The following is a 10,783-nucleotide window of genomic DNA, read 5'->3' on the forward strand; positions in this document are numbered from 1 at the left end:
AGCCTGACTGAGGAGTGGAGAGTCCTGGCCGAGCTGAGGCAGCCACAGACCAGTTAGCCTGTCCCGTTCCGTCGTGTCCCCTGCGATGCTCACGGGCGGGCGGGGGGGGGGGGCAGCCCCTTCCTTGTGTCATGCTTGCTCGGAAGAGTGGGTTTTAAACTCTTCTCGAAAAACATGTCTCCTTCCTAGTGATATTTTTTAGGATTAAATATGTATTTATAAATGAAATTCTATATTCAGTCTTTAATCCAGCCAAACCTGATTAAGAAATAACATAAGTAAAAGTGTAGGTAAATTTGTCCACCGAAAGTAATTGTTGAAGGAAAGGAATAACATTAATGGAGCAGAGAAGTTTGGACCCTGAAAGCTGGGACACAGACGTGAATGTGTGTCACGTTGGAAGAAACGTTTGCAGTGTGGACCTAGTAAGTGCATCGAGAGAACATGTTACTTGTGTAAGCTTTGTGAACTGTTCTCTTTCTAGATGTCTCAGAGCATGTCGTCCGTGTCCCCAAGGCATTCGGAAAAGATAGCTATTAGAGAGTAAGTATTTGATTTGTATTTTGTGCTCTTTTCTGTGAAAATAATATACTGAACTGAGTAGTATTGAATTGTCAATGAAAATGTATTTCAATGGCTATAATCTTTCAACTTCAGGTTCAGTCAGCTGAGTGTTTTGTACTCATTCGTAGTTAACATTTTTTTTTATTGAAAAGCAAGGTTTTTCTAAATTATTTTGGGAACATTAGGATTGTATTCAAAGTCCTTCCTATCATAGCTTTAATTATCACACATACATTCCTGAAGCCTTTTCAGCTGGTGCCACCTCTCTTAAATCCCATTTATCACCTTAGTCTTTTTCATTTTAGATTGGAGAATCTTGATAATTTGAAGTTGGAGTGTTTCTTCATTTTTATTTCTCAGACTTCATTTTATTGATATGCTACAAATCCATAATACACTGTTAAAATTATCACTTGAATAACTTAATAGACAATATTCCAGGACCAAATTACCCCATAGTAATGTATTGGTTTTTGGCATGGGCTACTGGAAAGGAGGGTGTCTGATAAAGCATTGTTAGCAGCTCGTGAATACTGGTCATTTCTTCTCTACTTGTCAGGACTGACTTAAAAATAAATAAGACCCTCTGTTTTGTCCGTAATAGATCCATCGACCATATGTCCGGTTATCAGGCACTCCCAGTTACTGATCTTTAACTTCTCATTAGACTTTTATCTTTTCTCAGTGATTTGGAAGGGCTGGGTGTATCAGTCTTTATCTACCAGCTGTATGTCAAGTCAAATCAATATAAGGTTTTTCAAAGATTAGAGAGAGATGAGCTTAAAAAAAAAAAAAAACTGCCTCAGAGAGGCCCTGTCTTCCTTTTTTAAGGTATTATCCTCCAAAACAGTGCCTGTCACATCTTTTTAGGCAGGCAGTTAAGTGTAGAATAAATAATTAGTGGATGATAGACTGTTAACTTTTTAAAGTTTCCCCAGTGATGTTAATGATTAGGTGTAGGACCCACTAAGTTATCTTAGATCTAGGTTAACTTTGAACTGATATTCCAAACGACACTTCCGAAGGACCCTGGAGAGACAGACACCAGCTGAGACACCCTAGGCGGTCACACCTACTCTCTCCTTCTGCTCCCTCCTTGCTGGCTTCACCCCGAGTCGGGCTGTTGACTTGTTTGAGCCTAACTAAGTACATGCAGCTGGTTCAGTTGGGTTTTCTTTCACATTGAGGAGACTACTTGGAGACCGGAGAAGTAGTATAAGGTAGTTCTTTCCTTCCCACTGTGACTAAGTTTGCTTCCCCGATTTATGTTTTTTATTGTAAAATGAAAGATGAGGATGAATGCCTTCTTTCTATAGCTAGATGCACTATAATGGGTGTTCTTTGTCTCCCCCTCACCCAAGCCTGTTTTGGGTTGTGCTCTTTTAAACAGTAGATTTATTGGAAATTTTATATTTAAAAATTTTGGGTCTTTGGCGGTTGCTTGCGTTAGCCTTTGAGCGTCTGTGTGTGTCCAGCATAGACCTGGTATAGGGCCTGGGTAGAGTAAAAAACAAATCATGTAAGTATGAAATTTCCTATTGCATTGTTAATTGAATGTTTCGTTGAACATTGCAGAATCAGGGTGACTCCTCAGATCAATGAAATCGTTCCTTTGTTCAGCTTTCAGGTGGGAGATCTGGTCCTCATCATCCTGGATGAGCGCCACGACAATTACGTGCTCTTCACCGTGAGTCCCACCTTGTACTTCCTGCACTCAGAGTCGCTGCCTGCCCTGGACCTCAAACCAGGTGAGGGGGGTAAGTGTCACATCTGTAACCAAAACGATAAACCTAGAGTGGAGAGAATATATGAAAGATTTTTCTCCCACGTTGTCTAATGATGTCAGAATTAAATAGGTGAGCAGGAACTCTGCCTTATCAGGTTTTTGTTTGTTTGTTTTTCTAAAATCTTCATTACCCAGATGATTGTTCCTGGACTCTGCTGATGCAGTCGGGTCAAGTATCTCATACTCTAGCAATAGCAGAGTTACACTGTTAAAATTTTCATACCTGTTTAAGCTTCAATATAACATGCTCATTTGTTTATAAGGGCATTACTTGTTTTGGCAAAAATAAATTCTTTTAAATTATAAGATGTCTTTTCTCTCCTATTTATCATCCTGTTTCTACCTTTTTCTTTCATTGAACTTGTCAGTAATTTTTTGTAAAAAGGCAATAAGCTTTGTTAAAGTATACTAAATTACAGTTAGTATATTACTATCATCTATTACACTAATCTTTAAAGAACTCAAAAAGAACAGAATAGGTACCCCGGGATACTTAGGCTAAATAGAATTATTCAGAAACAAGACTGTGTGTCCGTTTGGTTTGATGTTCCTGTTTGAAATGACTTGTGAACATGGTCACATGCCCGTTCTCTGAAGTAGGCCGCACACGATCACGCCACCATGGCTGTTGGTGGTGGGTTATGTAGAATGTGACCATGAAAAATGAGAAGAGAAGCCTGCAATTTAATTTACTGGTTTTGTACCTTGAAAACAATGAACTTGATTTTTTTTCTTTAATTTTTTTGGTAGGTTTTTTGGTTTTCATTTATTTAGACTAATTTGAAAATGATTTTTAAATTTACCAAAAAAGTTGCATAAATAAGGACAGTATAAAAAAGCCCGATATCTCTTCGCCCAGTCACCTGCTGTTAACGTTCTGCCCCATTGCATTACCTCTGCCTGTGCACGTCTAAATGTTCTGCTCCACAGCTGTACACAAGCAGGACATCCTGCCCCTTTAACTACTTCACTCTGCATTTCCTAAGCACAGGAAGAGCTCAGTGTTTACATCTAGTAACCGCTCGCTGTCTACCACGCGCATTTGCATTGTGAAGACTCTCACAAGTCCCACAGAAAAGAATTTATTTAATAGTCTTACTTTACCACAGAACTCAGGCCCCCTTTTTTCCTCTTCCTCCGTCCGTCCCTCCCTCCCTCCCTGCATACATACATGCATACATACATGCACACATACAGAACAGGATGCCAGTTGGGGTAATGCTGCCTACCGACTCCTTGCCCTGGGGTTGTGTGGGTGACCAGGGCGTTGTTATGCCCATGACGGGGACTCATCACTCCTTGGACATGAGTGTTAGATGATTCTTTTCAGAAATTGTGAATTATCCTTGAAGGGCTCTATTAGTCCTTAGAGTAGACTTGCCATATGCTGTGGTCCAGGAGCTTTTTTATCTTTGTATCACATGGTAGTATCTGTATGTTCATTTCAGATGGTTTATTCAGGATATCTTTTTTGTATATCATGCCAAGTAAGGTTTATGGAATAAAAAATCAGTTTTAGCTTCTCAGAGGCTTTACCCTTAACAGATAATTTATTGGTCGAATACTTTTGGAATCAGCTCTTTTATGACAACTTCTCTTCCGATGAATTTTAAAAGAGAATGAGTATTTATCTCTTACATACTTTGCCGTGTGAGAACTAGCTTTTTCATCGTGTCTCCTTCCACATTTTTTTATCTCCCCTCCACACAAGTACTGCCCTTTAGACTTTCTTTCATCCTTAATCCTTGTTTGTTATTTATTGTGCACTGACTGGGTTTGCATTGCGGTGCCAAAAAAAAGAAGACAATGCTTTGCTTTGAACCTAGAATATAAATTTTGTCTGTGTCACGGTCTGCTTTCAGTAGCAGAAAAGGTCATGTGTTAGCACTTTCAGTAGGTGGCATTGCTGAGCTGATTTAGAATTCCTAGATTTATTTGTTCGTGATTTGTACTCAGATTGTGTTTCTGTTTCTTGAACTTTGTCAGTCCTGTGGTTTGACTTACCATCTGCACTTAATGAGTAAGTGAAGCCAAGATTAGTGGTTGAAAAGTAAAGCGAATCCCGTTTTGTTTTATAAATGGCTCTGCGTTTCTGTGACTTCACCCTCAGAGTGTCATTAAACTGCTGTGACTCGGGCAGTTACGCTTCCATGAGTAATTATAGTTGTACTTTCAAAAAGAATTTAATGGTCTGATTCCATAGCTCCAGGTGCATCTCGAAGACCATGGGTCCTTGGGAAAGTGATGGAGAAGGAGTACTGTCAGGCCAAAAAGGTAAGCCCATCGTGGGACATGGACCTAGGAGTTTAAGAAGATTCTCAGGATGCTTTATGCAGAGCAGTGCTCTTCTTGGCCTTCTGATTCACTTGAACTAGGCCTGAATTTAATGAGTGTGAGTTTGCACCAGCAATTTTATGAATATTTATGTGATTTACCTTCCAGTAGTAGAGGTAGATGGCCAACAAGCTATCCACATATCCGGGAAAACTACAACAAGTTTCTGTTCTGAGTATTAAATTACTAGTGTTTTCATGTGCAAAAAAAGGAACACAACATAACTGGTGATTGATCTGTTTGTAGGTAGAGCTGATGTTTCCTTACTTTTATAATGCTACCCCCAGTGAAGAAAGGCAATGTGAGATATTGATGGCTCAGAATGCACCTGACTGATGTCGGCAGTGTCCGTGCTGTAGAGTCAGAGCAGTGAGCAGTCTTCCTAGCTCGTTTGTGGACCCTGTGCGCCAAAACAGCAATAGAACTTGACCTGTGTGTTGTTGAGGTTTCTTTGATGTTTAAAATAATAACATATGGCTCACTTTGTACTGTGTTATTTAGCGGTGCTTACCGAGCCTTCCGTCAGTATTAGCGGCTCCTCTGTTATATGCCCATCGGCTGAGGGGCGGATCTGCGTCCTTTGATAAAGACGCCGCTCTTCCCACAAGGATGGAGCACGGCATAGTGTGGTAGGATGGTACCTCTGTAGTTTGGTTTAATCACCCTTTTCTTTCTGTCTTAGGCACAAAACAGATTTAAAGTTCCTTTGGGGACAAAGTTTTACAGAGTGAAAGCTGTGTCATGGAATAAGAAAGTATAATTTTGGAAGAAATTGAGACATTCTGTGACGTTTTTCTGATTTGTCCCAACAGTGCTCATTCATCACTCCAAAAACAGCAGGCCATCTTTTTATATACAAGTCAACACGACAGCATACTTCTTTCATGTATATCATTTACTTTCTACCTGGCTACATTTTAGGAACAATAAATTCATCAAAACCCTTGGCTGAGTTAAAATGGTTTTGTTTTTGTTTTTCTACCCAAGTAACTCTAGAAATGCGGACCAAACTAGTTCACTTTCTCAAAGGGCACACCCCGTGCACTGTGGTTTATGATCAGCCATATATTCTTTGCCTGTTACATATACCTTAGCTTGAACTTAGATATTCAGTGTTAGTTGTTATTACCAGCATTTGTCCTTTTGTGAAATCAATATCAGAAAACTTGCACTCTTTAACACATTCTTTATAAAATGTATAAATTCTTCAAAACTATTTAAGGAGTGTCACTGCATGCAGATAATCATAATTTTGAGTTTGCCTCTGTAGATTACTAAAACAAATCGTTTCATTTATTTTTTTAATGCCCTTTGATGTTTCCAAACAAGAAGGAACTCTAATTTGATTGACTGACTTTACGATCAGCCATAATCAGCAATCTTCAAAAGCACTTTGAACAGATTGGTCGCCTGGGTTCTACAGGGAGGAGTGTGCTAGTGATGGTTTCTCAAGCAGCACACAGACCTTCCCAACACTTTATTATTCTGTTTAGAATAATCATATTGATGAAGTCGTAATTCATGGTTCAGTTTCAGAAAAAACATATTCATTGTACATTAACCATTTAGAGGTCATTTAAATATAACAAAATGTTGTATTGTAAAAGACATGTAGAATTTTAAAACAATAAAGATTTGAACCTGTAAGTGTGTGTGCCTTTTAAAGAAGGATACATTTTTAATATATTTGAGTGATTGCTGGGAAGTGTGAAAAACTTGTTCTGTATCATATCAAAAGAGAAACATGTTTATTACAAAAATGTTCTTTAACTGTATGCTATGTAACCGGGTAAAACAGTGTTACGTAGAATAGAGTTGTGTGAAGCCGATCTTTAGCTAAGTGGCCACGGAGCAGGGGTATTTAAATGAGTAGTTGAGTTGGTTGAGACTTGTTTCAGGTTTGTTGCTAGAGAACAATAATAAAGTGATGCTTTTTTTCAGAAAATATTTAATTTCTTCGTAAAAATAAGTTAAATATTTTTTTAAACATGTATGTCTAATAGTACAGAAAATGGAATAAACACCACAGTGTATAGAAAACTGAATTTGACAACATATTAATGAATAAATGAACAAATGATTTCACATGTTTCTATTCAATCCTTCCATTACATCTTCTCACAGAGAATATCAAAGCACTGAAGAACTTTATATGCAGAGTGGTCCTGCTGAGCAGATGTGGTTGGTCTGAATGAATCTGCCGGGGGCCTGTTTGACTTGAGATTTCACGTGGTCATTGTGCCGTGGGGCTGTGGGCTGACGTGTGACATCTCAGGAGTGTCGCTCTTTAACGTTGGCTTCTGTTGCTTAGAGTTTTTCTTATATCCCATTTCATATCCATGCTCTCAGTGGTCACATAAACCTTCACAAAGCGAACAGAAAGAAAATGCAGTTTTTGTAGTTAAAAGGAAGAAAAATGAAGCCTGGTTGAGTCCTTACCATTGGGCCGTTGAGGTGAGCTTTGGCATCAGAATGTCCACGCTTCAGTCCCAGATCTAACTTTAACTTTGGCCAAGTTGCATAAACTCTGAACCTCAGTTTTCTCATGTATAAAATGGTGTAATAATAAGACCTACCTCGTAGGGTTATTTTTGAAAATTAAGTGATGAAAATTATAAAGGGCTTTGAACAGTTTCAGATAAACAGGTTAAGTACTGAATAAACATTAGCTGTTATAAAGATTTCTTTATCAGAATCTGTAAATTCACTATTCAAACTCGAGTAGAAATGTAGCTCTCTTTATTATGAGAATGAAAGTTTAAGTCACATTTAACTGCAAGTAAACTTTAAGCGTTCGTGAATTACGTGGATAGTTTTAGTTTTGCAAAAGTACTTGGATATCCTAAGAACAGAATGAGCAAAAATTATACAAACTTTCATTTTTATTTATTTAAAAAAATTATCATGGTATAAAACATGTACGTGCTTTTAAAAAAATTAATATGCCCTTAAACCCCTGTCCTATTTCGCAGTTTTGCCACGTGGAAATAATTTTGCTTGTTTGGCCTTTTTTTTTTTTTTTTTTTTTAATGTGCCAGACTATACGACTATACCGGTGTTTCTCGATAAATCAATTTATATTATCAGTTTACTTTCTCATAGGATACGAAGATTTAGTTACATCACAAGAACCTTTCCTGAACTGTATATTACTTTCTAGTTGGTTCATTAGCATTTACATTATCATGACTTTTTTTTTAGTAGCCATCCTACGTGGGTGTTTTATGTGCTTGTGGGGCATTTGTATATCTTTGTTGGAGAAATACCAGTTCAAGCACTTTGCCCATTTTTTTCAGTTGTCTTTCTGTTGTTGAGTCGTAAGAGTTTTTTATATATTCTGGATACTAGGCTCATGTGATTTACAAATAGTTTCTCCCATTCCGTAGGTCATCTTGTCAGTTTCTTGATAATCTCCTTTGATGTGCAGAAGTTTATCACCTTGATAAAGTCCAGTTGAATTTTTTTTTTGCCTGTGCTTTTGATGTCATATCTAAGAGCTTTGTGGTATGAACTCATATTTAGACTGTTGATTCATTTTAAATTGACTTGTGTATTTGGTGTGATGTAGGCGTCCAACTTCATTCTTTTGTATGTGGATATCCAGTAATCCCAGTACCACCTGAAGAAACTTTTTTTACTCCAGTTGAATTGTCGAAAATCATTTGACCATTGACGTATGGGCTTATTGCTGGACTCTCAACTCTAACTAAGGTTATGGGGTGTGTGTGTGTGTCCTTAGTACTGCAGTCTTTACTATATTGAGTTTTATAGTAAATTTTGTAATAAGTTTTAAAATCTGGAATTGTGAGTCCTCCAACTTTGATCCTCTTTGAACATTGTTTGACTCTTTAGGGTACGTTGAGTTTCCACATGATTTCTTTTTTTTTTTGGCCACGCCGTGAGGCGTGCAGAATCCTAGTTCCCTGACCAGGGATCGAACCTGTACCCCTTGCAGTAGAAGCATGGAATCCTAACCACCGGACAACCAACCAGGGAATTCCCTCCATATGAATTTTTGAATTGGTTTCTCCATTTTGGAAGAATGACTTGGAATTTTGTTAAGGATTGCATCAAATCTGTAGGTTACTTTATGGCAGTACTGCCAATCATTTTTTTTTAAATTAATTAATTAATTTATTTTTGGCTGTGTTGGGTCTTCGTTGCTGTACGCGGGCTTTCTCTAGTTGCGGCGAGCAGGGGCTACTCTTCGTTGCAACGTCCGGGCTTCTCATTGTGGAACACGGGCTCTAGGTGCGTGGACTTCAGTAGTTGTGGCACGTGGGCTCAGTAGCTGTGGCACACGGGCTCAGTTGCTCCGCAGCATGTGGGATCTTCCTGGACCAGGGCTTGAACCCACGTCCCCTGCATTGGCAGGCGGATTCTTAACCACTGCGCCACCAGGGAAGTCCCTGTATTGACAATCTTAGTATTGTCTTTCAGTTCATAAATACATGATGTCTTTCCATTTATTTATATCCTCTTTATTTTAGAAACATTTTGTAGCCTTTGGTGTACAGTCCTTTTTTAGTTAAATTTATTTTTAAGTATTTTATTCTTTTGGATTTTGTAAGTGGAATTGCTTCCTTAATTATCAGGTTATCTGCAAATAGAAATTGTTCTACTTCTTCCCTTCCAATTTGGATGCCTTTTATTTCTTTTTCTTGCCTGATAGCTCTGGCTAGAACATCCAATACTGTGTTGAAAAGAAGCAGTGAAAATGAGAATCTCTGTGTTCCTATTTTAGAGGGAAAGCTTTCAGTCTCTCACCATTATGTATGCTACTCACTGTGGTGGGTTTTTCACGTATGGCTTTCATGTTGCGGAAGTTCCCTTCAGTTTCTAGTTTGTTGAATGTTTTTAATCACAAAGCGGTGTTGAAGTTTGTCAAATGCTTATTCTGTATTAATTGAGATGGCCATGTGTTTTTCTTGTCCTTCCTTCTGTTAATGTTATGTGTTACGTTGATTTTCATATGTTGAGTCATGCTTGCATTCTGGAATAGACCTCCCCACCCCACCCGGTGGTCATTTTGTGTAATCCTTTTAATCTGTTGAATTCAGTTCCTAGAATTTTGTTGAGGATTTTTGCATCTTAAGTGGAGGGACACATTCTCTGGATACTAATCCACCATCTTTTGTGACGTCACTATTGGATTGATCCTTTTAAAGACAAGAAAACAGGTTTGGAGTGGTTAGTGACTTGGCCAATGTCTCAGAATTAGGAGCTCAGTGAGAATCACATCATCACTCCTGACTTAGCATAATGTTCTTCCAGTTGAGGGAGAGAGAGGAAACCCCCAAAATCCTGGGTTTATGGCTCAATTTATTCCGATGGTTGGAGTCGTTTACATGAATTCCATTTCTTTCAGGCATTGGCCTGAGAGAACAAACACAGATGGAAAGATATATATTTGCTAGAAATTAGGACTATACATTTATCATAAGTGCTCTGAAGTGGATCGTTTATATTCTCCTTCCTGCTTACTCAAAGTTGGGGGTCGAGAGGTCTTGTTTATTTTTAAAATGTCTTTGTGCATATATGTTTATCAAAGTACAACTCCCTTAAAAATGCTGTGGGTTTCCTATAAAACTGTTTGGAGTTCCCTAAATGTCCTTTAAAAGCTAAATCGTGATTCACACAGACGTCTCTGGAATAGTGAAGTGCTCTGGGAAAAATCTCTTAAGATGCTTAAGAACTCCTTTGTGGAGCTGAGAGGATTTTCTAGGTGCTGGCGTAACCCTGAAGTCTTAATAATGGGCATAGCAGTTACAGTCTTGATTTGATCATATGATCCAGGAACCATTTCGTACTTCGAGAATCTTCAGCTCTGGAGAGAGAGTGGACCCAACCTTACAGGTCCTGCGTCTTCTATATTTTTGCTGAACTCTTCTTGCAAATGAAAAGTTTCTTCTCTCTTTCATGTGCCTCTTCCCATGCCTCATACAGAGCTGAAGGAAACCAGTGGACACTTTGAACATTTCTTAGAAAGTTTCTTAGCCAAAAACACACATTTGCTAGTTTTGCCAGTTGTTTTGCTACTTAGAGATGTAACTCACCACCTTTCCAGCTTCCAATAGCAGTTTTGCTTTTCCAGCCTTC

The 10,783-nt window shown here is 38.4% G+C and overlaps 1 protein-coding gene across 7 annotated transcripts in view; it reads left to right on the top strand.

The window, feature by feature from the left end:
• Positions 1–7,729, top strand: part of RB1CC1 (RB1 inducible coiled-coil 1) — a 61,125-nt gene extending 53,396 nt beyond the window's left edge. For 5 of the 7 annotated variants that reach the window (XM_089899167.1, XM_089899169.1, XM_089899172.1 and 2 more), the window contains 4 exons: positions 485–543; positions 2,185–2,321; positions 4,554–4,624; positions 5,367–7,729. In XM_089899167.1, the coding sequence (XP_089755293.1) occupies positions 485–543; positions 2,185–2,321; positions 4,554–4,624; positions 5,367–5,444 (345 nt within the window). In that variant the 3' untranslated portion in view covers positions 5,445–7,729. The remainder of the gene's footprint in view (positions 1–484; positions 544–2,184; positions 2,322–4,553; positions 4,625–5,366) is intronic. The other 2 variants (XM_089899168.1, XM_089899170.1) reach the window with 1 other exon arrangement.
• Positions 7,730–10,783: the final 3,054 nt, after the last annotated feature.

Source organism: Delphinapterus leucas, chromosome 17, assembly GCF_059928025.1.
Source record: "Delphinapterus leucas isolate spDelLeu-1000000601 "Yukka" chromosome 17, BTC_Dleu_Yukka2, whole genome shotgun sequence".
In the NCBI taxonomy this organism is placed as follows: domain Eukaryota; kingdom Metazoa; phylum Chordata; class Mammalia; order Artiodactyla; family Monodontidae; genus Delphinapterus; species Delphinapterus leucas.